The sequence below is a fragment of the Brienomyrus brachyistius genome, chromosome 3 (genome assembly GCF_023856365.1).
Source record: "Brienomyrus brachyistius isolate T26 chromosome 3, BBRACH_0.4, whole genome shotgun sequence".
NCBI classification, from domain to species: domain Eukaryota; kingdom Metazoa; phylum Chordata; class Actinopteri; order Osteoglossiformes; family Mormyridae; genus Brienomyrus; species Brienomyrus brachyistius.
In genome coordinates this window covers 5643438-5668328 of record NC_064535.1, presented here as the reverse complement: position 1 = coordinate 5668328, position 24891 = coordinate 5643438, and the positions used below count along the sequence as shown (strand labels likewise).

Genomic DNA, 24891 nt, shown 5'->3' with positions numbered 1-24891 from the left:
TGACTAGTGACATTGTTGTTCAATTACCAATGGACAAGTGCCCAGAACCCTAACAAAACACCAGAAGTATTGTGTGTTGAGAGAGTCATGCTTGAACACTTGTAAAATGTTTTTCTCATTATCCTGTATAAATACACCAAACTTCTTCAGTTCTGCCTGGTGAAATTCGAAAGTTGAGCATATCCAGGAGTTAAGATCAAGTATCAAAGCATATTTTTTTAAAACAAGCAAATAAACCAAACCTGGCCTGTTTCAAAAAACAGTTTTATTGAAAAGCTGCACAGACCGCAAATGCTGCTCTACCACCAGCTGCATGAAAACCTTTTCAACTCCTTATTACTCGCTGCAGTATCCCATCACTGCACGGTCCAGCTGCCTTTGGTGACATCATCATGGTGCATCCACCAGAATCTTCAGACATTACTGTCCAGTTTCCATGTTTGTTAAAAAAAAAAATCGAGTGCAGTACAGCATAATGAAAAGTCATATTTGAATTCATTTACAATATGTGTCTGTGGTGTAATAAAGGGTTTAAGAATACCGATTTTTTTCTTTAATTGTAAGATTACAAAAAAGGACAGTCACTGCAATCCTGCTCTTCTGCTCAGTATAGATGGTAAAGGGTCATCGACTGAGTTGGAGCTGAGTGCCGGCGGTGGGTTGGGGAAGGAGCATGTGCAAAGTTAGTCCTGCATCTCCTCCTGACCTTCAATACCTGAATTCTCTCTCCACGCAGCCCGTGTCCGTAGGTCTGTCAGGACACAGGCAGGACCAACCGGATGGAGCCACTAGACACAAATGCGTGCAGCCGCCGTTGTTTACAGAGCAGTAGTTTCTCCCTGTGGGGGAGGGGGGAGGTGGTACATGGTCAGACTGCAGTAAGAAGAAGATAACAAAAATAACAACAGCAAAAAAAAAAATACCCAGGCGGAAAGGGGAGGAGATGTTTCACATTACACTCCACAGCTGTTATTTTCTGTTTGTTTTTTTTTTTCCCTTGCATGCTAATCGTTAAAAACATTAAGGCCCAGTACATAAACACACAGCCTGCCACGAGAAAGCAGACTTACCCCTTTCGTGCCGGACACGAATGTGTAAGAGAAGAAAATGCACTTCCCCGCTATTCAGGCCCCCAAAATGAAGAATAAGAGCATCCCGGCAGATTCACCTTGTTCTGCCCCTTTACTGCAGTGCCTCCCTTCCATGACAATGTGCTAAGGGACTGAAGATATGAGCAGACATCCTGTCCTTAACAAGGACACATTGTCTGTCTCCCACTACGTTTTCCAAAGAAATAAAACACCCTCCTCCCCACCACACTTCCTGCACACCTGCTAATTTTAGGCCCTAAGCAGTCCGTTTCCAGGGGTATTGGTGATCACCTGTTCATAGCCACAGTTTCATTACCCTAAGCAGCACCTTCCGGAACTCCAAGAAATTCATACAGAGCTGAAATTGTTATGGTGTAGGAAAAAGTCTCTCCTAAGTTTCTAATTTCTTGCCTTTTCACACCTACAGAGTTTCTGAGTTCCTGCCTCTCATTTTACCCACTAAATAGCGAAAGAATCTTCATCCCGCATCAGCACAAGAGGTGGAGACTGATTTCTCCTTTCCTGCCTATAGTGGAATAGTAGTTGTTAGTGCTTTTCTCGGCGTTTTACTGGAATTAATGCATGAGAGAGATTAACTGGGAAGTGAAAACCGGTCAAGACTGTCTATCACGGGGCTGAGGTTAGTCTACATCTGACAGGCACCATCGATCTTTTTTCAGTACTGCTTGTCCAACGTGGGGCAACACCAGGCCTGAAGACCACAGCGATTCCGAGACAGCACGCCTGTCTCTCACAAGGGACACACGCATAGGGCAATTTAGAAACACCAGTCCATTTAAAGCACATGCTTTGGGACTGTGGGAGGAAACCAACGGACCCAAAACAGGAAACCAAAACCAATGAGAAGTGAGCCAGAAGTGGAACAGTACTAACAACCGCAGAGGTGTAGCAACGCATCACAGTCTGGCAGCCGCCTTCACGATGAAACGAAAGCTTTCTGTAAATACTTGAAAAGGAAAACACACTACAGTATAAACAAGAAACATAAGGAGAACCAAGTAGTGTTCAAGGATGTAAAAACTGCATCTCAGATTCTTCGAAAGAGCCATGATTTACACTGCTAGCAGCTCCCTGGACAGGAGGAATCTGGTTACTAAGTTTCACCAGATTCAGAAATCACCCAATGTCCACCTGGCCTTTCCGCAGCAATCCATGGAGAAGCAGAGTGCTTGTGGGTTGTTTGCTTTAACACTTCTGTATAGTTCACCCCATAAGAGTCTTAAGGGACTGAGGTCTAGAGAATAGGCAGCCTAAATCATTAGAATGAGTTGTCCTGCGCTTTCCTTCTTGGGCAGATATCTCTTGCACTGTTTTGGTTAGTTATCTTGCTGAAGAATGTAGCACCGTCTAGTAATGGCCAAATGAAACGTCGTGAACCATTTGTTGTATTTTCTGTCACCACTAGATGGTGCTCTCTATTTAAAAAAAAAAGGGCTCAAAGCATGTCCCAAAGTAAACCAAGAATACCATCTAGTGGGGTCAGAAAATGGTTCATGAACCTTCATTTGGCCTTCACTAGCACCACCTACTCAGCCATAACCCTGATGTGGCATGTTTTTGAAGCATGCTATAATAGCTGGATGCATGATTAAAGTGCTGGATGAAATTTAAAATTAGGTAAAGATCGCTAGCTCATGCTTGACAATGGGATCATCACACATACAAAACACCTGCATGGACTTTCTCTGTATCTTACTCACATACAACGGTTTGACCCAAAAAAAACTGACTTATTAGTTTATAATAGTGACTTCCTATCTTGGTAACAGACAACAGTATACAGTTAAAAGCACAGACACTTTTAGGCAGGTGTACTGAATCTCACAAGCAGATCAATTTCAAGGACCGTTAACTCTGTGACAGAGTCTGTGATGGCGCTGTACCTGCTGGGCACTGGGGATAAACCGTAATGATTCCGTATAGCCGAGTCTGCTTCTGAGGCTGAAACGCATCTGACTCCATTCCCTCAGAGCTGTCGGCCATCACCACGGCATCCCTGTGACAGCAGACAAAAAGCAGCGCGCAGTCAAGTGGATGACATTCCACTTATTGGTCGACACATCTTCCTGAGTACTGAAGTGGCCTGACTTCACGCTCGCTCATCATGAAAACACTTGATGTCAGTGGCTTTCCCTTGTGGGCCTCATGGAAGCGCACTAGACCATACTGCTGTCCCTCACACATCATAAACTTACACCTGACATAGTCTGCATACTAACACTCTCACCCAATCACAAGGCAGCAGTACAAAAAGTTCGTTAAACCGCTGAACTATATCATTGGCTTCAAGACAATAAGCCATGTAAGATATCTTTGTAAGATAACAGAAGCCTTCCTACCTCTTCCAGTCGGTGTAGTACAGCTTCTTGCCATAGGACGTGATGCTGAAGGGGTACTGGAGCCCCTCCAGGACTTTCCTGCGGTTGCCGTGACTGGGGTTCATGCATTCTACCTTGTGGGTGCCTGTGGATTTGGGAGTGCACCTTAGTTACAGAGATGTCTGAAAGGGTGAATCTGGAAAAAAATGAGACTGTGAAAGATAGTGATGGCCAAAAAATGCTTCGTGAACCATTTTCTGTATTTTTTGACCCCACTAGATGGCACTGTTGGTTTGTTTTGGGGGCATGAATTGAGCCCTTTTTTGAATATATTTTCTAGTGGTGTCAGAAAATATAGCAATTAGTTCATGAAGCTACATTTGGCCATCACTAGTGAAGAGTATACTGGGTGGGATTAATACGCTTCCAGTCAGTCGTCTATGCCAGTGTCATTCAGTTCCAGGCAGTGAATGACTGTGTGGTTATCCTGCCCCACCAGTGTCAAAGTCTTACTTCTAACATCTCTACTTGAATGTACAGTCATACATTGCTTAGAGAGTAAGATACGTTCTGAGTAAGATGCACGCCTTTAAGTTATTTCGTCGTTGTGTAAACATCATAGAGTCTGCTTTCACAAACCTAGACGGTAAAGCCCGCTACCTACCTAGATTACTAGATGCTTTTATATAAGTAGAACAGGGCACCTTCTAAAAACTATATATACTGTGCTGGCAGCACAGTAGGTTTGTTTACACCAACATCAGCAGAAACACGAGAGTGATGGGTTGCGCTATGATGTCATGATGACTATGACATCACTAGGAATTTCTCAGCTCCATCATGATCTTATGGATGGGTGCGGCCCGTCCTTGACCGAAATGTTGTTATACGCTGCATGACTGTATAATGGTACTTAGATGTCTCACAAATCATCCCCAACCACTCTCCTGCAAATTAAGTGTACAATGCATCAAGCCTTGAGGCACAGAACCCACCAGCGTCAGCCCAGCACAGCAGTGATCCCTGGGGGTCATAGGTCAAGCCATTCGGCAGTTCCAGATCGTCCTGCACGAGCACCCTCCGATTCGTCCCATCCAAGTAGGAGGTTTCGATTTTAGGGGCTTCTCTGTTCCAGTCTGCCCAGTACAAGTGGCTGGTGGGATGAGAAGATGGACGAATCGTGAATGGTTAAAACATGCAAAATATTTTTGCTGTTTTCGGTCTGTTATTAATAGGGATTATTTCCTATTATTTTGGGTTAAGGTCCGAATCTTAAGGTCTGGATAACTTAAGGTACAGCATTTGAGTAAACAATAAAGGCGATAGATTATTCTGGGAAGTATTTGGTATATTTAGGTGGCATTATAATGAGCCAAAATGTGCTCAACAGCAGGGTTTAAAATGAGACCATGCACACACACACACACACAGACCATGTAATCCTGTCTTTCTGAGGACTCTCCATTAATTTCCATGATTCCATAATTTCCAAAAAGCTGGAGCCCTGCACAGTTTTCGCTTTACCCTCATTTAACACACGTGGTTCAACTCCTTGTGCTACCACACAGTTCTCGAGCTGAATCATTTGTGGTGGAAGAGGGAAAGAACTACGCTACACAGGGGTCCATCCTTACAGAACTGAGACCCATGCCCTAATCCAACAATGCTGGCCTTAAGCCCTACCCAGTCCTAATCTTAGTCATAATTAACCAATCAAAACACAAGAAAGTTACAGGTTTTTATCACATAGTGGGGACGTTTGGTCTCCTTAATGTAATAATTACAAATTCTCACGCACACACACACACACACACATGCATCGACACGCATTGGTGTCACACCCTTTGATTGGGTCTGTGATGATGGCTCGTGGGTTCACCAGGCCCGTGTTGATCAGGACACGCCGCTTGCTACCGTCCAGAGAAGCCACCTCGATCCGGTCCTGTATGGAGTCCGTCCAGAATATGGTGCGGCCCAGGTGGTCGATGGCGATCCCTTCTGGGCTCTCCAGATCTGAGGGAGATCAGGAAGCAGACACAGGAACAGAATGAGTACATGGGCGGCTGGTGGGCTCGCTCTGCACTTTGACCTTGGACCTACCTGTATTTATGACCACGATGGGCTTGCCCCCTTGCAGACTGGCCTTGCTGATGGATGGAGTAGCAATATCTGTCCAGTACACCATCTTATCCACACAGTCGTAGGTCACTCCGATAACCACCTTATCCTGTCGATTAGTCACAGACAGGAACTTCCATGTCAAACTGAGTGTCTTCAGATCATTTGAAGGTGATCCGCGTCACGAAAAACTCATGATTCCCAAGTGAGATCGAGAGACCGTCTCTTATGTTTATACCACCGTCTAGACGAAACACTTCACCAGTTTTGAACTCTTTCACGGAACTTTCCCTCTGATCGTTTGCCTGACCGCGCATGATATGCATGCTTAATCAAAAAGGAGCCAGATTTATACAATTTACATACATATATATATATATATACAATTTATGAAATGCACAGGTGCAATTTATGCTGCTCGTCCTCGTTAGATGAAACAAGCGTAGCCTTCGTTTACAAACATTTCGAAAGGATCAGCTGCTCATTAGCAGCTTGGCATCGTATGTGTCATCGGGGAGTCTGGTGGAATATGACAGATTTATCTTAAACTGCCATTACACATTTAGTCCCCTCTAACTACATACAGTGGCACAGCCAGCTCAGGTCTAACAAGACACTGCAAGATGCACGGGTGGCACTTTATTTTATCTGGTAACTCGCACAAGACTTCCTTGTGACTCATAACTTCAGCATGTAAACAGCACACAGTAAATAAAGCACCGAACTGTATGCAAGTGGAGTGATTCCTTCATTTTTTCCCGAAGTTAAAAGACACCCAAATAAACAGACACACTCTCAAAAGTCTCCGCTGTGCGTCCATGGCAACAAGAACAAGGGCACTTGACCTTTGGATAAATAACTTGCAATTAATATTGGACAGACAGACCCCAAAAAAGTCCAAATTGCTCACATCCCTCCTGCGTAAGTCAGTCACCTGCATCATAAACATGTCTAAATAATGGCCAAAAACTCTGCACTTCACTGGGTCTCATTCAGGCACACTCACTGGAAGGTGAAGTATGGCTTTAGCCTCTTGTTTCATCATTCTATAGCCTTTTAGGGGAATGTGCTCGATCTTCCCGCTCTGGGAGTACAGCAGATGTGTCCCTGGGGGCGGCGGGGTCACTTCTGGCTTGGTGTTGGGGCCGATGGGGGTGGGCACTACCCCGGAATCGATGCCTGTAATAGAGCAGCACAATCAAAAATCTTGGATCATAATCTTATGAAAGATTGGCGCAAATACAAAGGTAAGATGGCAACAGCAGTCCTCCAGTGCTGCAGAGGGAGCTCTACCTCAACTGTAGACCTCTCACCTGAGGCCAAATGTGTTAAAGAAAACCCATAAAGTGGGCTACAATCAGAATGAGTCACTTACAATTGGGTCTGCTCCCAGACTCGACCCTGGTGCCAGGAATCTCCTCGCCGTTTCGGTTCACGCACCAGCACTGGCCAATGCTAGCATGACACTGTATCTGTCTGTAGTTGCCGGCATCATCACACTCGGGCACGAATTGGCCCAACGTAGGCCTTGGGCCTCGGGGCCCCAACGAGCCCAGGAGGCTGTCTCGGTGGTGCTCGCACCGCGTCTTCTCACGCCCTAGTGGCAGGAAAAGCAGACAGGTCAGACAAGAAAACCCGACTCTTTCAATTAGCATACCGCTAACCGTAACTCTAGCACAATTACTTGCCACTTGCATTTCTTTGTATGTTATCGAACCTGCAAATTTTATTCAGTCGTACATTTTCAATGTGAAATTATGTCCTGTCAGAAAAGGGGGGCCGAAGTCTATGAGGTTTCAAGACTTCCGATTAAATCTGCACATTCCCATTCCCTCAGGCATGCTGCCCATAAAAACTAGCCCCTCCATGCCACGGTACGTCAAGTTGACCGATATCCAGGGACCAGCCAAGGATATCCTGTATCTGTTGTTTGTGGCTGCATAAATGCCCCCCCTGGAATGGGTGGGGGAGGGGGGGGGGATAGTATCCTTTCCTCAGCCAACAAACTCTATCCAGCCACCACTCAAGAGGATTCAAACAGGTTACAGTAAACATCTGTATAGCAACAGGAACTGACATGGATTGTGGCTCAGTAGGGAAATGGCATCATCCTGTCGTAACTCCATGGCGGATGAGCGAATACGGGGATGTATCTTCTGATAAAAACCTGTGGCTTTACAACCAGAAATCTTGGGGACAGTAAGGACACCTTTTGTCATTGGACTATGTGTTTTTTTATGGTGTGGTTTTAGTATTAAGGTAGCATCTGATTTATTTTTAAGAAGATATTCAAAACTGAATATATTCAGAGGCAAGAGAAAAAAAATATTCTAAACACTATTGTGCACCTCTGTTTGCTTCAGAATTCAATCTGACCTAAGAAAGCAGTGTCATATGTACAAAGTACAATGAAATTCTTACTTGAAAGGCTTTTCTACAGACAATTAACAAGACAATGCAATGTTACAGTACAAAAAATACTAAGTATGGCTGGGTGAAGTGAGATATTAATATCGAAGTTATGCACATGCAATAACTCCTTTCCCCTTTATAAATATTGTAATAATTTTTGCAAAAATTTGATTTTTTTCCGATACAGTGCAGGTGTGATACTAAGTACAAAATACTAACTACTAACTACTACAACATACAATGCAACATACAACATGAGGTAGTAAAGTGATATGTGGCAGAACAAAGTAGCAATATGAAGTGAAGCAGTCATTAGAATATAGAGAATGCTTGCTGCAACAGTATTACAAAATTAGGAACTCGCTGTAGAGGCAGCGAATGTAAAACATTTTAGGCCACAACCTCATACAAACAAGTAAGACCAAAAATCAAGGAGCCAACCAATATGGTTTTCTGACACTGCCCCCTGCTGGACATAACTTCTAATCCTCCAGATTGACATAAACCACATGTGCAAGTATGAGCAGCATTACTGCTTGTAGAGCTACCACATGCATAACTGTATGCGTTGTGTGTCGGGTATAAACTGGCCCTTAGTTGTGTAGATTAGCATTAGATAACAATCGTGTGGGGCATGGTACAGGATTTTACACCTGCACAGGATAAACTGTGGTCTGTGGTTGGTGTCAAGGTGTCCGTGTGTATTAATCTTTGTTGCGTCCCAGGGACAGTGAAGACACCGTTTTTGTTCTGCCTTTGAAGGAGTCTCTCAAAGCTCGGCGGTGGGTCATTTATACTAACAGTTTTTTTAAGTATGAAAAAAGCACTGAGGAGAATTTCGAAAACCATTTTCTGCACATTCCTTGCGCATTCTTTTCCAATGAGAAGCGGCGGAATGTCTGCACAGTGCAGACACTGGTGAAAACATTATTGGACAAAACAAGCTCCCCACCCCACCCCTTTGAAAAGCACCCCCTCTTAGATGCATGTTTATGAAACGGGGGGCTGTGAGGGCCCGGTTACCTCCTCCCACGCCATGTGACGGGTACTGACGCCAGCAGCGCATCTGCTTCCCGCAGCTGCGGGGGCGACGCATGTCAGCAGGCGCTGTGTTCCCGACGCAGCCAGGGAGCGCTGCGTGGAACGTTCTGAACCGAACGCCGTTAAGTTTGGCCCGGACTAACTTACTCTGTGTTTGTCCACTGGCCAGTTACAACACACAGCAATGTGGGCGGGGACCTGAGAGACGCACTGACCAAGCCGCAGCAGACGGTCTGCCGCCTCGAATCCCACTTGTTAGAACTTTCTCAGCTGGATTCTGAGCCTTACGGCTTCAGGGCCTTTTAGATAATAAGACAGTATCTTGCTGGAGCTCTGAGCTAGACTGGAAGTCAGCCCCTAATTTGACGAACTGGCATTGTAAATGTCATAACTTGTGAACGACACTTCAGAGCAGGGTGATTGTAGGATTTTTTTAAGGTGTGGGGCATGAGTTCGGCCATAATTCATATAGAGAAAGCCCACATTATCGTTAGCCAATGTTTTTTTTTAATTTGGGAGTGACAGGGGAGGGACACTCTTGGGGGCCAATCAGTTTTCAGCTAATACTAATGCCCCGGTGGCCCCGCCCCTGTATATATACACCCTGGCTTAGAGGTTCATTTAAGACAGCTTTTAATCATGCATGACAGCTTTCCTCTGCTTCAGTGCTGCAGAACTGGGTTACATTCACTATCCAATGTTCTCTTTGCTAAACAAACCAGTTCTCATGGCTCAAAACTGCTGCTTTTGGTCTCCTGCTGTCCTACGCCCCCGGTGGCCGTTTAATACAAACAGGGGAACCTGCCTGAACTCACAGAGCCCACTATGAATCCGTATGACCGCGTACTGCCCCTGCCCAGCCGACGATCCCACATTCCTGGGAACGAGGCGTCGGATTAAAAAGATCACCGTAACACAAACACGGCACAAAGCTCTTTTGGCTCAGCCAACTTCCCAGGGAAGCCTCCAGACGAGTCAGCAGAAATGCGTAATGATTTGCATGTGTCACTGCGGCCTTCAGTTCCCTCTGTCCAGACTGAGGACCTACACAGGAAGGGTTGGTCAAGCAAAGTGGGCGGGACTTACCTGGGTAGCATTGGAGGCCATCGCCATGGGAACCGGACCTGCATTGGCAGGTGAAGGAGCCCTCTGTGTTGTAGCAAATAGCATCTTGGTGACACCTTCCTTGTTGGCACTCATCAATGTCTGCTCGTGAAAAAGGGGGGGGGAGTAAAGTGTAGAAACACAATATTAATGACAAGCTATGATGGAATTAAGCTAACGGGGGAAGGCGGAAGTCAGAGTGAACGTGATCGATGACATGGGGTGATTTTTTTTTACTGTGAAGAGCATGTAAATATACTGCAGGTACTCAGTACTGCGTATTCAAAGTGCTTCGGGTTCTAGAGTCCATCCATTTTCCAAACCGCTTATCCTACTGGGTCATGGGGGGTCCGGAGCCTATCCCGGAAGCAATGGGCATGAGGCAGGGCACACTCACACACCACTCACTCACACATGCACACCTACGGGAAACTTAACAAGTCCAATTAGCCTCAGCATGTTTTTGGACTGTGGGGGGAAACCGGAGCACCCGGAGGAAACCCCACGACGACATGGGGAGAACATGCAAACTCCACACACATGTAAGCCAGGCGGAGACTCGAACCCGGGTCCCAGAGGTGTGAGGCGACAGTGCTAACCACTGCACCACCATGCTGCCCCTGTTCTAGAGTCTAGAGCTTCTAATTTCAGGAGCAACTTCTGCATGGCTGGGAAGTGGTAGGGAATGAGTTACTGCTACACTTAATCCTGTTCCAAGCCGTTTTAAACGCTGCATTAATTCGACATCCCTGCTGCGTGAGTTGGAGGCATCACAGGTGAACAGACTGTGCTGTGCCGCTTGACTAATGGCGCTGCCTCTCAGCACCGGAATCGGGGACAGTGATACAGCCGCCTGCAGCCACATGACTTAGGGCAGAGGCAGGTGGTGATATATTAGAGCCCCAGTGCAGGACAACCCTCCAAGTCACTGGACAGTAAGATACAGGGGTCTACAGTGGATGGCAGCTGACAGTGAAAGCCAGCTGAGGGGGTGTGGATGTTCTGGGTTGGCCAATGTCAGGTAATGAGCCAATTGGTTCACTCCATCTTGTTCAATCAAATTAGGTTCTATCAAATAAGGTTGGGCTCCGTTTTCTCTCTGCCGTAGAACACATGGCCACACCGTGACGCCCAAACTCGAGGCCTTCCCATAACACTTGTTTTGTTTCCCCTGTGTGCTTCCTGGCGCTGAAACCAAAAGGGCTGCTATTCATTGTCACCCTACTTCTCCGCATCTCACAGGGATGGGCCCAGGACTAGCAAGACAGATGGAACCCGGGATAATGAGACAAGGGAACTGCAATCAACAATGGTGAACCAGCGATGCAGCAGATTGGAACAGGACTGGTAGCCATTTGCCCAAATCGACTAAGATGTCCCGCTCCGTGGTGCGTGCACACACCCCCTTGGATAAAGGGTGGGACACATGTGCTGCAAATACAAACAAGCGGCTCCCGTGGCTGTAACACTGAGTTAGGCGCATATTTCACAAAATCTGCATGCAAATAAACGGAAGAGCATTAAAAGCCTGTGGTGTGCAAAACCGTTGACTGGTAGTGTAGAGAATGACATGATGTCAGGGGAAATGGTCTCTGCCTCCTTTACCTGAAACCCAGAGATACCAGGCAGGGGCAATGGGGAACATGACCAGAACATACCCAAACAGGCCCGGCCGTCGCCATGGAAACCTGGCAGGCAGGAGCAGTAGAAGGACGATCCACCAACATAGCTGCATCGCGCCCGTTCTGGGATGTCGCAATTATGGGTGCCCTCGTGGCAGTGGTCCACCGGCCGGTCCTCTTCTGAAAAAGATAGGTAGGGTGGAACCATAGAGAAATGGCGGGAAGCAGTGAAACATCAGGGAGGGTCTATAATCAACAGCAAAACAGGATGAAACTAATGAAGTACCAAAACAAGCAGGGTAGATTATTCTGGGAACAGCAGCCATCATGATACATTTAGATAAAGCGTCATGCATTTCCTGCAATTTTCACGTGACAGAAAAAGCATAGAATCAGCCATCATTTGAGGTCGTTTATAGTTTGTAAACACTCAAACACCAGCACATGTCCATAACACAGATCTGAATAATGAAACTTTCTTATTCATAAACACGCACCTACACACATGTGCCCATCACTGGCAAAGTGGAATCCATTGATGCACTCGCAGCGGAAAGTTCCGGGCTGGTTGCTGCAAATGGCATTGTGGTGACAAACGTGGGGCGTCTCTCTGCACTCGTCAATGTCTGCAAGAGACCAATGGCCGTTATATGGTAAAGGGGCGATTGGGAATCATCATGGGGGGGGGTTCTCTCTTTGGGAAGGAGATGCCAATAGAAGATCTTGTCATAGTTAGCACTAAGGCACTGGCTGTAACCCCGGTGGATTGATTAAGCCGGTCACCCTCCACATGGTCTGCTGCTCGTCTTCCATCAGGACAAAGGCTGGGCCAGGACTATAAGGCTTTAAAACAGTTTGTATCCTTGTGCTTTCAGGTTGTTGAACTCTGACTCTGCCTTGTGACATAATACCTAACTGGTATTATTGCTGCCTTCAAACTTGCTTACGTTAAATTACAATTTTGCACAAACACAACACTAATTGTCTATTGCACTATTTATCTGCTTGCCTCTGCGCCAAGATTCTCGGATCTTATATTGTGTACTATATATATCGTACTGCTCATTTTGCACATTTGTACATTTATAGCGTCTGTTTTATTCCTTGCTTCATTATGTATGGTTGAACCCTGTATTTCAGTCTTCTTCTAGGCTTCCAGAGATCCTACAGTTTCATCCTCAATACCTTGTGTCTTGCAGAGTGACAATATCCATCCATCCATCCATCCATCCATCCTAATACAAACTGATTTCCATCCAGACCATCAATTCCTACCATAAAGACAAGGCTATTTTGTCTGGATGACAATTCTTCACCGTGTCCGTAACCTGCACCACCTACCATAACAGGTATAGCCATTGCCAGTGAAGCCATTGGCACATTCGCAGGAGAACTCAGCACCATGACTAGGCCGGCAGACCGCGTTGGTGTCGCATCCATGCCGTCCAGTGAAACAAGGATTACCCTCTGGCTCCTCGCCTGAAACAGCAGAAATGACATCGCTTTCCATTACACTGCTATTAAGGCAGATTTTACTGAGACATGCGGCGCGACTGTCAGGTATGGTCCACCTTCTTCCAAAAGTACAAAACCTGGACTGCTCAGATTGTTGGGTTTCAGCCCAGATAGGCTCTATTAAGCCAACTACAGCAAGCTTTGTTGAACTTAAGATGTATATAAAGAGTATAGATCAGCACAGGGGGTTTAAGTATCAGTGTTTGGCCTTTCTTACAGATCAAGAGCAGATGAAGTGGCATGATGTCTTTATGGTTACTCCTGGCTGATTGGACCTTGGCAGCTGGGGTAGGACTGCGACTAGCAGGCGGGCTTTACCGTGGATGGAGCCAATCTTGTTACTCGTGGCGTAGCGGAGGAGCTGGCTTTGGGTGTCGTACAGGACATAAATGCGGTTCACACTGAGCTTCTGAGGAGAACGTGGCGTCCTGGTGGCATCGTCGTGGGTACAGCCATCAAAGGTGATGGTGTCTCGTGTCTGGAATGTGTGTGTCTGGGTCCTTCCGTCCTCCATGTTGATGGTGTATTGCCGGGAGGAAGACGAGGTGATCACTGTGGAGAGGAGATCTGTCAAGCCGGCCAGACGTCTCCTTTGGCTGACCCAGGGCCTCCTGGGAGACCTGGAGCCTACCCCAAGCAGCAAAGGACGCAAGGCAGGAGCACAGCTTGCATGGGATGCCAGTACATGGCAAAGCACACACACTCACACACAACCATATGTTGCGGGCAATTTGGAGAAGCCATTTAAATGCACATTTCTGGACTATGAGGGGAAGGTGGAAAATCTGGAGGGAATTCCTGCATCATTAGGAGAACATTTACATACAACAAGGGGGTGGGATTGTGAACTCCTACCCACAGAGGTACATTGCAGCAGTCCAACGGCACCCACTTAAGATATGGTTATAAAAACACAGAGCCTTCCCTCGATTTACATTACGCTTTTCTTGTAAACAGCGTGTTCATCCTACAACCAGGACACGGCACACTTTTCACGTTTATTCCATACAATATTCTTTGGCTGGAAACTGTGCTGACGAAACCGGTACATAATACGCAGGTTTTTTTTTTACACATAATGTTTGCCTGTAACTGCAAACCAAAAAAAAATGTGAAAGAACTTGGGCCATACGTTGCAATTCCTGTATCACATGCCAAGACCTCTTATGATTAAAAAAAAAAACAAAACGATGGATTAGCGTAAATCAAGGGGACACTGTAGTTAGGCTTTTAGGTACACTTAGGGTATACACAACAGCTTTGTGCAGATTGCAGGATTTGCCTTTCCTGAGGGATAAGCATAAGCATATGACATTCAAGGCGTCACACTGACAGGGCGTAGTGGGTCTTACTGTTGATGCTGTACTGATATATCTCTGAGTAGGCCTCAATCTGCACGCTGGCTCCCGCTGGGATCTCTGGCACCCGGCCTTCCAGTTCAGTGTTGACCATTATGTGGCCGTGCTCGTCTAACCCTTGGAAGTACTGTCTGAAGGCCAGCCTTTCGTTGCCGGGATGGAAGATGATCTCCGCCACGCGGGTGAACTTACCCCCTTTGTGAGGTAGTGCAAAAAGGAAAGTTGTACGACAACAGATAAGGCCACGTGCAACCCCTGGCCTCATCTCCAGTGTAAGGAGACCACATGACTGTCCTTCAAACCACACATCAATTATGCCAGCAACCCATTCAAGTTAAAAGATCCATCTAGGTATTACTTTTGAGTTGCCTTGAGGGCGGAGGTGCCTCACCGATGATACTGAAGCCATTCTCATATCCAGGTTGCTCTAGGGCGAAGGCCCAGCCGACAGCACCACCTATCGAGGAAAGCGGGAGCATGGAGGGGCCCAGATGGACAGGGATGGTACTGATGGCCACGTAGGACCGGCCGTCATTGGCTACGATGTAGGAGTGCAGATCATTGTCCCGTAGCACCACCGGAGATGGGTTTTGGCCCACATACACCCAGCCACTCACTTTCCCATTCAGCCGCTGGGGCATACCTGTCAATGACACCAACTGTTATTCCTCCAAGCAACACTTCGTCCCTGTGAAGCATGTTGATGGATTTGAGCACCAGAACTTCAGGCAGTCAGAAAAACTCAAGCGTAGTAAGGCTAGAGAGACGAAGACCGGATGATCAGTGTCTTACCTTCCGCTAAGCACTGCTTGCCATTGCCGTAAAAGCCAGATCTACAGTGGCAACAATAGCCACCAGCATAGTCCATGCAGTCCGCAAAGGCGGAGCACTTCTGCCAGCTGTTGGCGCAGGTTTCAGAGCTGTAGGAAAACACTGCTTTGATAAAGAAGGACCAAGAACCTTGGATTAGACATCGTCAAGCCTGAGGGTTGAGCACACAGCCAACACCCTGCCCTCTGCATACCGTTCACACCAATTTCGCTGTCATCGACTACCACCACCCGGGGGTATTCTGGTTGGTAAATGGAACGCTGGTCTACATCCGACTGGGGCTCAGGGGCAGAATAACCACGCTGCCTTTCAGTGGAGAGAGCACGCTTTCTCCAGGCCTTCCTGATGTGTGATGTACGGAATCTCTCTTTTTCATCCATAGAGACGCTGCTGTTGATCTACAAAAAAAATAAATAAATAACGTTTCTGCTGCTGCCCTTAGAAGATCTTTGTCTTTCTCCAAGACTGAATCTTCAAAGATTTCCGATAATGCACAACGGCACAGACAACCGCTTCTGCTGCAGAACACACGTTTGCATGAAACATACAACACACAAGCTCTGGCTATTCAGGCAGCAGTTTTTCAGGGAGAAAAACAATCTGTAGCTGCGTATTCCCCAGAGCCCTGCGCGTCTGATGCGTTTTGTCCTCTCCATTGTTCATATCAAGTGACCCGGCAAAAAGCTTCTGCGATCCTGTCATCTTCCATAACCACCTATCCAGTACAGGGTCATGATGATCTGGGAGCCACCCCCATTGATCAGGCCCAAAAGGCAGGGGACACCCTGGACGGCATGCCAACTGTGCATGAATGCAGTTTGATAAAAATAACAAATAAAACTGGAACCATTTTCTTGACTGAGGCCCAGCAACCCACTGTAGCCTCAATTAAAATGGACTTGTTTTGAGTATCCTGTCTTAAAGCATCATTGAAAGATCATTTCTAACAAACAAAAGGTTACATCTCTTAGTTATTCAAAATGCACAAAGGACTCATTAGACAAATTCAGCGTTAGGGACTATCCAGCTGTAGAATGTATCAACAGAAACAGTAAATTACTAGAACTGGACGTGATAGTCCTTGTCAAGAATACACATGATCTGTCCAAAAGTCAACCAGCTCTGCAAACACCGAGAGACCAAAACTCGGCAGCCTAAATACTGCAGTCTCTGGCACATGCAACAGAACAAGAATGAGGATCAGCTCAACGACCTTGCCATCTGTGTCAGCTTCACTGCCCCGAACACGCAGTGTTCTACACAAACACCACACTCAAACCCAGGGCAAACAAAGCCACATTCCTATGAACTTCTCAACATACGATTTACTGGAGTAAATGAAAACAGAAGTTCATAAACCACCCACTTCCTGCATTGTCTCCCCATTCCAGCTTCCTGACATAAATTAAGAAACATCAAATGGCCTAATTTGTTTATTTTTGGCTTGAAAATAGAGAGAGGGTGGAAAATAGGGAAAACAAGCCATTCGGTTTGCTAATTAAGGCTCAGTGGCAACTCTGGGCATGGAATCTTGCCTAAGAGGAAGCCGATTGACAGTTGGTGTGGATTTGCTTGAAAGAAAAACACAGAACTTGCCTTTCAGCTTCTACTGCTGATGGGAAACGTCTAGTTTGGGGACCTACGCTGCAGAAACCAAAGAAATGGGTTTACTGTACAGGGCCCTCTCAAAGCCGACCCACCACACTCCACCAAACATTGGCATCTGGATGGAGTTGGGCGGGATACTCTCCCAAAAGGGATAGCCAGCATACAGATGAGGTAGGGGGCACACTCGGATAAGCCTCTCGCACAGATGTGGATTAAATCGGTGTAAAATTAAGTCCTCAAAACATGACCAGACAACTAGGCCATTCTAAAAGCCCTTAACATGACTAATTAAAAAGTCATTTTTGGACAAACCAAAAATGCAACCAATCAAAGACAAGTACGAGCAGTCTTCATTGTTCCTTCTTTCGTTTTTTTCATGTTGCTAGGAACTGTGGACAGGACTCAAAGTCTGTAATGACAGAACGTGGAGAACGCGGAGGTTTGCTTGTATGTGGGGCTACGAAATGATCTGTTCCCACATTCAACTGAAGACAAGTGTAGTCTTTGCGAGGCCATTTTGAAAGAAGTTGTTCTTAAGCTATCATGGTGCAGAACAGCACGCTTGTGTAGAGCAAAGGAGATCAGACAGAAATAAAACCAGTGGAAGAAAGAGGGTGTAAGTCTGCATTGAAATAAACTGCCAAGAGGCTGTTCTATGGGAGAAAACTAACAAGATTTAAAACCTGTATGGTCATAATTAAAGAGGTACAACAAAGGTGTGTTAGACCATGCAAGTGTTTCCCAAAATCCCCAAAGCTGACAGTATTGGCAGATATCATGCGAGAATCCGGAATGTTATGCTGCATTAAATGGCCTTTCAAGGGTAGCAGTACAACCCCCCCCCCCCCCCCCAACCAAATCACACATAAACAACATACGTATTGCACAACACACTGCACAAGAAATTTGCATGTAGGCTTGGATAGCATTACAGTATACTGTCCTATATTTGTGCATAGTACAGTATTTTGAAATTTTGGTGACGTTTGCTGGGAGGTGCACATATCTTATCAGCAAGATTACAAAATAGCAGAATTGCATTCCTTTTCAAAATACTGTCAAATGTCTGGATGGTACAAAAAAATGTACATGTGTGAATTTGACTTCTAACTACATATAGCAAAACACCATATACCTCTTAAAGTTAAATTGTAGTGATATACAAGGGGGAGTCCAGAACCAGGTGGAATGTAATCACCCCCCCCCCCCCCCGAGACGAATATCACGCCCAGCCCTTCCCTGTCTCCCAATCATTAACCTTAGAGCAAAACAAAGTGGTTGCTAAGCGAGTTAGCATTTGTATAACAGCATAATATCAAATCGGAGATGTACATCATAACAATCTGAGTGCTTAAATGACCTTCCGTGCTGCCCCTAGCAGGGCCAGCTTTGTACAAAATCACTTCCAAATGTTCTCATATCTGTTCGCTTACAAATTTGCCTGTTTCCAGCAACAACAGATGTTTGGGACGAAGTAACCGGCACCGAAAACAGCAGGTCCAGATGCAAAGAGGCGAGGTGCATTATGACCGGCGCTGTGATTGACACGGTCAGCAACACACCCCCCAGGAAAGTGACTCACAGTCCCTGTGACACAGCAGCGCAAACGGACCTCTTTCAGGAAAATGCGTTTCACACTGGAGTGCCCAGGGGCTGGGAGGCGGGGGTCCTCCCTAGCATGTGACTGTGAAGGACTTACGAGAGCTGGTCGATGGAACACTCCAGGAAATCGACTTAACCTGCTAAATAAACCGGTCGCTTCCACTAAACAGGTCTGGGTGAAAACCACTCTGCCGGATAAATGGAAACAGATGGGAGATGAATCACCACTGAGGAGCTGCCGTGGTGGAAGAGAACAGTCTCTCTCATGAAAATATAAGACAATAAGGAGAAAATGGAGAGGACTTTAAACACTGTCCCACGGCACCATGACCAGCAGCAAGCAAGCGACAGAAAGGTTTAGGCTGGCACTGCTTGTCCAGAGTACCAAATCACTGGTTCTCGCCATGGGTGTGGTACCACAATGAATCCAAAACAGGCAGCTCCTATTATCAACCAATAAACCTGCAAATGTGCATTTACAGCTCAATCAATCCTGCGCAGGATGCAAATTACAACACTTTGAGAAATGGGCAAGTACTGTGCTAGTGGTTTGTTAAACTGATTCATTCGTTGCTTTGCTACGCCGCTGTTTTGGCGCGATTTTTCACCGTCGACATGAGGACAAAATAATAATTATTAAACAGCCCTTGAGGCCTTATCTGAAGTATGGGAAGGTAGGTGGGTGCCTGGGAGGACACTGGCTAGACCAAAAAGTGCACGATGTTCAGACACAGCGCGCCTCAAAAAAGGTCAACTTTGTGCCAGAATGTTAAACACAAAATCTGACCAAAAATCTATCCATATTTACAAATTAAATAACTTCACTAAAAAATAAAAAAATAACAATGAAATGAACCCCATGGTTGTGTGGGAGGTAGTTCTAAGCACGTAGGTAAGCTGCTCTGGATAAGGCAGTGGTTCTCAAACTCGGTCCTCGGGCCCCACTGCCCTACTTGTTTCCCAGCTATCCCTGCCCTACACACTGCTGATTACCTGGATCAGGTGTGTTCAGTCAATCAGAAGCTGAAAGACAGCTGGCACTTGTGTGTGGGGGAGGGATAGCAGGAAAACAAGCAGGGCAGTGGGGCCCGAGGACCGGGTTTGAGAACTACTGGGCTAAGGGCATCTGCCAAATGCAGTAAATGTAAATTTACCAACCAACCAGTTGAGTTTTCTGTGACAGTAACTCTTTATGCTCAACTGGTTGGTTGGAACAATATCTTAGTGTGGATTTTTGCTTTCTGGACCTGAACTTTCCACCTCTTGTAGTGGTACCTTAGTTTCAGCCAGCTGACATCCATGAAGAGCAAAGAATTTAGATTTTTATAATCTGCTCAATCAAGAACAATAAGAAGCTTTTCTGTGCCACAGGGCGCTCCGGGAAGGGAAACGTGGAAGAATTGACTGAGTAATGCGTGAAGATACGTAGATAGCATGTTCTGTTAAGGGAGGATGATATGGAGAAGACACACGAAGTTACGTGAGGCTATAAATGCTGCAGTAAGGAGACATCCCTTCGTCATCCTCTAATACTTTCAGATTAAGCGCCGGAAAAGTGTCAGGCACCCTTTAAGACCCGGAAACCCCACGGAAGCCCCCTGAATCGCACTATCTGGGGCGCAGTCATATTAAGGACAACGATTGTGCTCCGAGTGCCATTCGCATGGAGATAAAGTGCTATTTGTCGTGTCGGTATTATGGGAGCATCCATTGCCAAATGAGCATTTACTGTACTAATATCGCCACTGCATTTCAATGGTGAGCCCACAGAACGCGCCGCGAGGTGATCAGCAGGGAAATAGACGTTCAGATGACTGGGCAATATGAACATCATTTAAAAAGTGGAAAAAAACCTTGTCACATTTCAATAGATAGCAGTATTAGTGGACACCTTGTTAAAAAAAAAAAATAGAATGTAACACAATGGAAGATCCAACAATACATGGGGAACACCATATTCAGCACAAAGGGAAAAAATGAAAACGCAAAGGTCATACACATGAAGAGAAGATCCCAATGACAAAATGCATGATATAGTGCGAACACAATAGCTCACAAAGACGTCACTGAGACCCAATATAACTAACATTATAATATATAACATAACCAAGTAAATGAGTTCATGAGCTGGAGCTGAGCCAATAACTGTACTGATCCAGCAGTTTCATGGAAGCAAATAAAATATCATTTAAAATGTTTTAACGGCAGCCTCTAGCGTGAGACTATATAAATTGCGCGCGCACCCTTGAAAAGAGGTCTAAGATTATCCACGTACATGATATATATAAAGGGTTCTTAAACTGGTCACTATAAACTGGGTCAGAGGGATTAAATCAGGAAGATGTTAAATCAGTTTTTCTAATAAGGTACAGAAGTTGGGATGCAACATACAGTAGCTGCCCACAGCAAAAGGGACAGACCAATGAAAAGCCGGTATGTGGAGGATTATTGCTCTGTTGTGTGATCTCAGCCCCACCTGACTGACTCAGAATCAAAAGAGAGAACGATTTACATATTGTCTAAATGTTGGAAGGGTGAGAAATTCTTTAGGCAACATGTCACAGTTAGACAGTCTATTATTAAGCAGTAAGTAACGGCAGTAAAATGTGTCCCAAAACCTTAGGAAAAAGGCTTTTTGTGAATGTCAAAATGGTACTTAAACACGATCATACATTACGTGCAATTTTGAGTTGCCAGTTATGCTGAGGAAACCGATGATATAACACAAGGAGAGCATGCAAACTCCGGATACACAGAGCAGAGGTGTGAGGTCTTACTTTGAAATTGTCAAACAAGTATATTTATGACACTAACCCTTCATAAATCGATTATCATGCGGTGCGCGCACGTAAGTCTACATACGTGCCCATGAACTGTCAAAAATTATGTGACTAAGTGCGCATGTGCGCTACCCAGAATAATTTAAAATGGATCTGGAAAAGTTGTTTGAACGTCACATTTTACCGTGAGCCATTCGTAGCTGGTAGAACTGGTGAAAAGGAACAAAGTAAAAGCACAAGAATCTCCATCATACTAAATCTGCAGATAGATGTTGTTAATTTAGATAGGTGCGTTAAATTATATGTTCTATGTTAACTTTATTTGGCCAGTGCTTTAAAACAAGCACCGACAACTTCTTATACTCAGTGAAACCAGCCACTTACGCGACTTATCTTGTCGTAAAAAGAGAAACTTCTGCCCTGCGCAAGTTCTTGGGTTTTGTCATAGCTGTCCTCGACGTTCCCTCCGTGCTGGGAAAGGTCTCCCGGGTCCAAAGCGATCACTAACCAGGCAGATCCCCAAAGCGCAATCCAGCCCAACAATCGTCCATGGTACATTTCCATACTTAGGCGCTAAAAAAGGTGAAGGTGCCCAAGAAATATTTTCCAACGGACTAGAATAAAATCTCACTGGCAGATCCGCAGAGATGAAATCCGGAATGGAGGGCGGAGTTGGCGTGGCTTTTTATGCGTCCCGGGTTATTGATAATCCACCGATTTCTGCGTATACACGCCATGCTTTTGCATACTTAAGACTTGTACTAGGATGGTTCTAGGTGTTATTTCCAGTTTGCGATCACATAGGGGCGCGATGTTGTATAAACCAGGATTTGTAGGGTGCATCTGAGGTCGGGGACATCTCCTGGACTGGGGGGTTCCAATGCAAGGTCTATATTGTAGGAGTTTTCTTGCATAGTCCAAAGGCAGGTGGTGACTCTAAATTTCCTATATGGTTGTGTGTATGCCCTGCGATGGCCAAGCTTTGCCCTGGCGTGCGTCCAGGACATTCCCTGAAGATCCAGGCTGATAACAGTACTCATCTACTCATCAGTATTCTCAGTACTCATCTACCACAGAGCCATTGTCTTATATATTTTTATACAAGGAAAAGTTACTGCCCTTTAATTATGTTATAAATAGCAGCGTAGGACCCCGCAACCCTGATCAGAACAGCCGGTTAGGGAGCTGCCGAAAATCACCGTTTATCTGTCATACTCTTACAGCGGAAAAATGCGAACAATTCCGACCATATCCCATCGAACAATTTGCTTATAAACTCAATTCATAGACAATACCGGGAAAACTAATGCTAGACAGTTTCCAAGAAAGTTACCGAACTTTGCCCGGGGGAACCGACACCCTCTCGCTCTCCTTGGACTCCGTTTTAAATGTATAATTGATTAATGAAATTCATTAATGACCTCGCCTTTGAATGGGAATGGGTGTTATCTGAGAGTAGTGTGAATATCCTGAATATTTTAGAAGGTGAGACCTGCTGGTATCGCTGGAAAGGGTGCGGTGGGTGTTATTTCACACTGCGCTTTGACTATTTGCAACTAAATTAAACCGCTGCGGTTTCTAGGACGTCAAAAGTGCCTTGTCTGCCCTTCGTGCAGATTCCCAAAGACAGACAGAAATGGGATTGACTGAAATACGGTCGAAATGGACAATGTCACATTTGGGGGGGAATGAAGAGTAACTACCGAGTTAGGTGAACGAACAAACTATGATCGTGTGAGTTAATGAGATAAAACATCAAATTATTGTGCCATGGTAAAAGATATCCCGTTTGTTTTATAGATAGCCTAATTATTATGGGCGGCAGTTGTCCAGTTGTGAGGCAACAGTGCTAACCACTGCACCACCATGGGCGACAGTTATTTTGCCCCCCCCCCCCCCCCCCCCCAAAAAAAAAAAACAAAAAAAAAACACTTAAAACATTTAAATCACGTCTCATGAAGTGCGTGCCCTTGGCATGGCATAGGAATCTCCTTAGCGTTAATTAATCTGTCCATCAGTCTTCTAACCGCTTATTGCGGGTCGCATTTATTAAAAACATGGTTTTATTAAAAGCACAGTTGCTAACGGGAGTTTTTGGGAAACAAACCCCTATAAAATGCCCTGTTCTGCAATCCCAAGCAGCACATGGCACAAGGTCTGGGTATAACCCTGATTCAAAACATGCCTATATTAAAGGTAAGTAATTTTGGGCATTTGTATAAAATTTGAACATATCTAGTCCCACATATCTCACCTCTGCCCCCAGTAACTTGATGTAATGTGTGTTGTTTCAAGAATTCTTCTCCGGTACAGACAGGTTAATAGTAGGTCTGCATAATAATCACACGGTTAACGACGTCGTTCGTAGTTGATTGGTTTAATGGTCCACCAGCGCCATCTAATGGTGTTAATATTTGATGTGACGCTGCTTCAAAAATGGCCTTTTCTTGGAAAGTTGCCTGTATATGGCACAGAAATTAATAAAAAGCCGAGCTATTAAAATCCATTCATCCATCTCCCGTACCTGCTGAATCAGCACAGGGTCGCAGGGGGGCGCTTTGGCTCTGATGCCAGTCTATTGCAAAGCAAACATTCACAATCAAACAATAATGGCAAGCTACCCACAGGGAACATATGAAAACACAGGGATCCGTACACTTCACACACAGAGCTGGGGGTGAGGACCAAACCCGCATGCAGTCTGACTTTAGGGTGATTTTGAAAAATATATATTTTAAAAGGGTTACCAAATGTGCTCTTAAAAATGGTTAATTTATTTAATTAAAAATAACCACGTTTAGAAATACAGTGGACCCTCGAATTACGACCAGCTTGACAAACGAACAACTTGGGTTACGACCGAAATTTTAGTTTTGACTTACGACCAAATGCCGGTCGAGGCCAAAACGTGTATCCGCTTGTGCGGTTATTAAGAAAGAGCCGAGATGAACGAGGCGCCCGAGAGCGTTAGTCTGAGCGCAGATACGCCCGTTTGTGTACGTAACTTCGGTCAGTGCAGTGCTTTATATAATTAATTTTGCTAATTGCTATCAAGGTGACCCCAAAAAAGCCAGAAAAGAATCTAACGAAGGAAGAGAAGGTAAAGAAAGCGACCACAATGGAAAAGAAGAAGGAAACTGTGCAGAATTATGAGAGCGGCGTTCATGTGACTGATCTCACTAATATATACAGCATGTCGAAATCCACCATCTCACTTCGGAACACATTATCGGCATTTCCATTATTTCTTATGGGAAAATAATTCTGACTTACAACCAGCCCTTGCGAACGAATTGAGTTCGTAAGTCAAGTATCCACTGTAATATATATCTTAGAGAAGCTATATATAGGAGTCTTGTGTAGCTCAGTGAAATTGGGATCTGTGCCTGTATGCAGAAGGTTGTGGATTAAAATCCCAAGGTTAGTAGAATAACTGCATCTTGATTGGGCCATTAAGCAAGACCATTAAC

General features: G+C 45.3%; 1 protein-coding gene across 2 annotated transcripts; it reads right to left on the bottom strand.

Annotated features, from left to right (window-relative positions):
• Positions 1–245: 245 nt before the first annotated feature.
• LOC125738750 (nidogen-1-like) lies at positions 246–22228 on the bottom strand. 2 transcript variants are annotated; one of them, XM_049008025.1, is made up of 18 exons: positions 21806–22228; positions 15625–15829; positions 15393–15536; positions 14992–15243; positions 14595–14795; positions 13561–13794; positions 13069–13206; positions 12225–12353; positions 11764–11907; positions 10088–10207; positions 6924–7145; positions 6555–6727; positions 5531–5657; positions 5272–5443; positions 4426–4583; positions 3452–3575; positions 2996–3108; positions 246–839 (listed from the first exon to the last, which is right to left on the bottom strand). In XM_049008025.1, the coding sequence occupies exons 1-18, from the start codon at positions 21983–21985 to the stop codon at positions 709–711; spliced, it is 2967 nt and encodes a 988-aa protein (XP_048863982.1). In that variant the 5' UTR covers positions 21986–22228; the 3' UTR covers positions 246–708. The 2 variants fall into 2 exon arrangements, with proteins under 2 accessions (XP_048863982.1, XP_048863983.1); XM_049008026.1 differs by having other exon boundaries at positions 15393–15533; positions 21806–22226.
• Between the last annotated feature and the right edge of the window lie 2663 nt (positions 22229–24891).

Coding starts and splice junctions, on each gene's coding strand:
- LOC125738750 (XM_049008025.1), bottom strand. CDS start 21,985: ATGGAAATGTACCATGGACGATTGTTGGGCTGGATTGCGCTTTGGGGA. Junction 15,537..15,624: donor CAGCGAAATTGGTGTGAACG/GTATGCAGAGGG, acceptor TCTTTATCAAAG/CAGTGTTTTCCTACAGCTCT. Junction 10,208..11,763: donor CGACGGCCGGGCCTGTTTGG/GTATGTTCTGGT, acceptor TTTCACGAGCAG/ACATTGATGAGTGCCAACAA.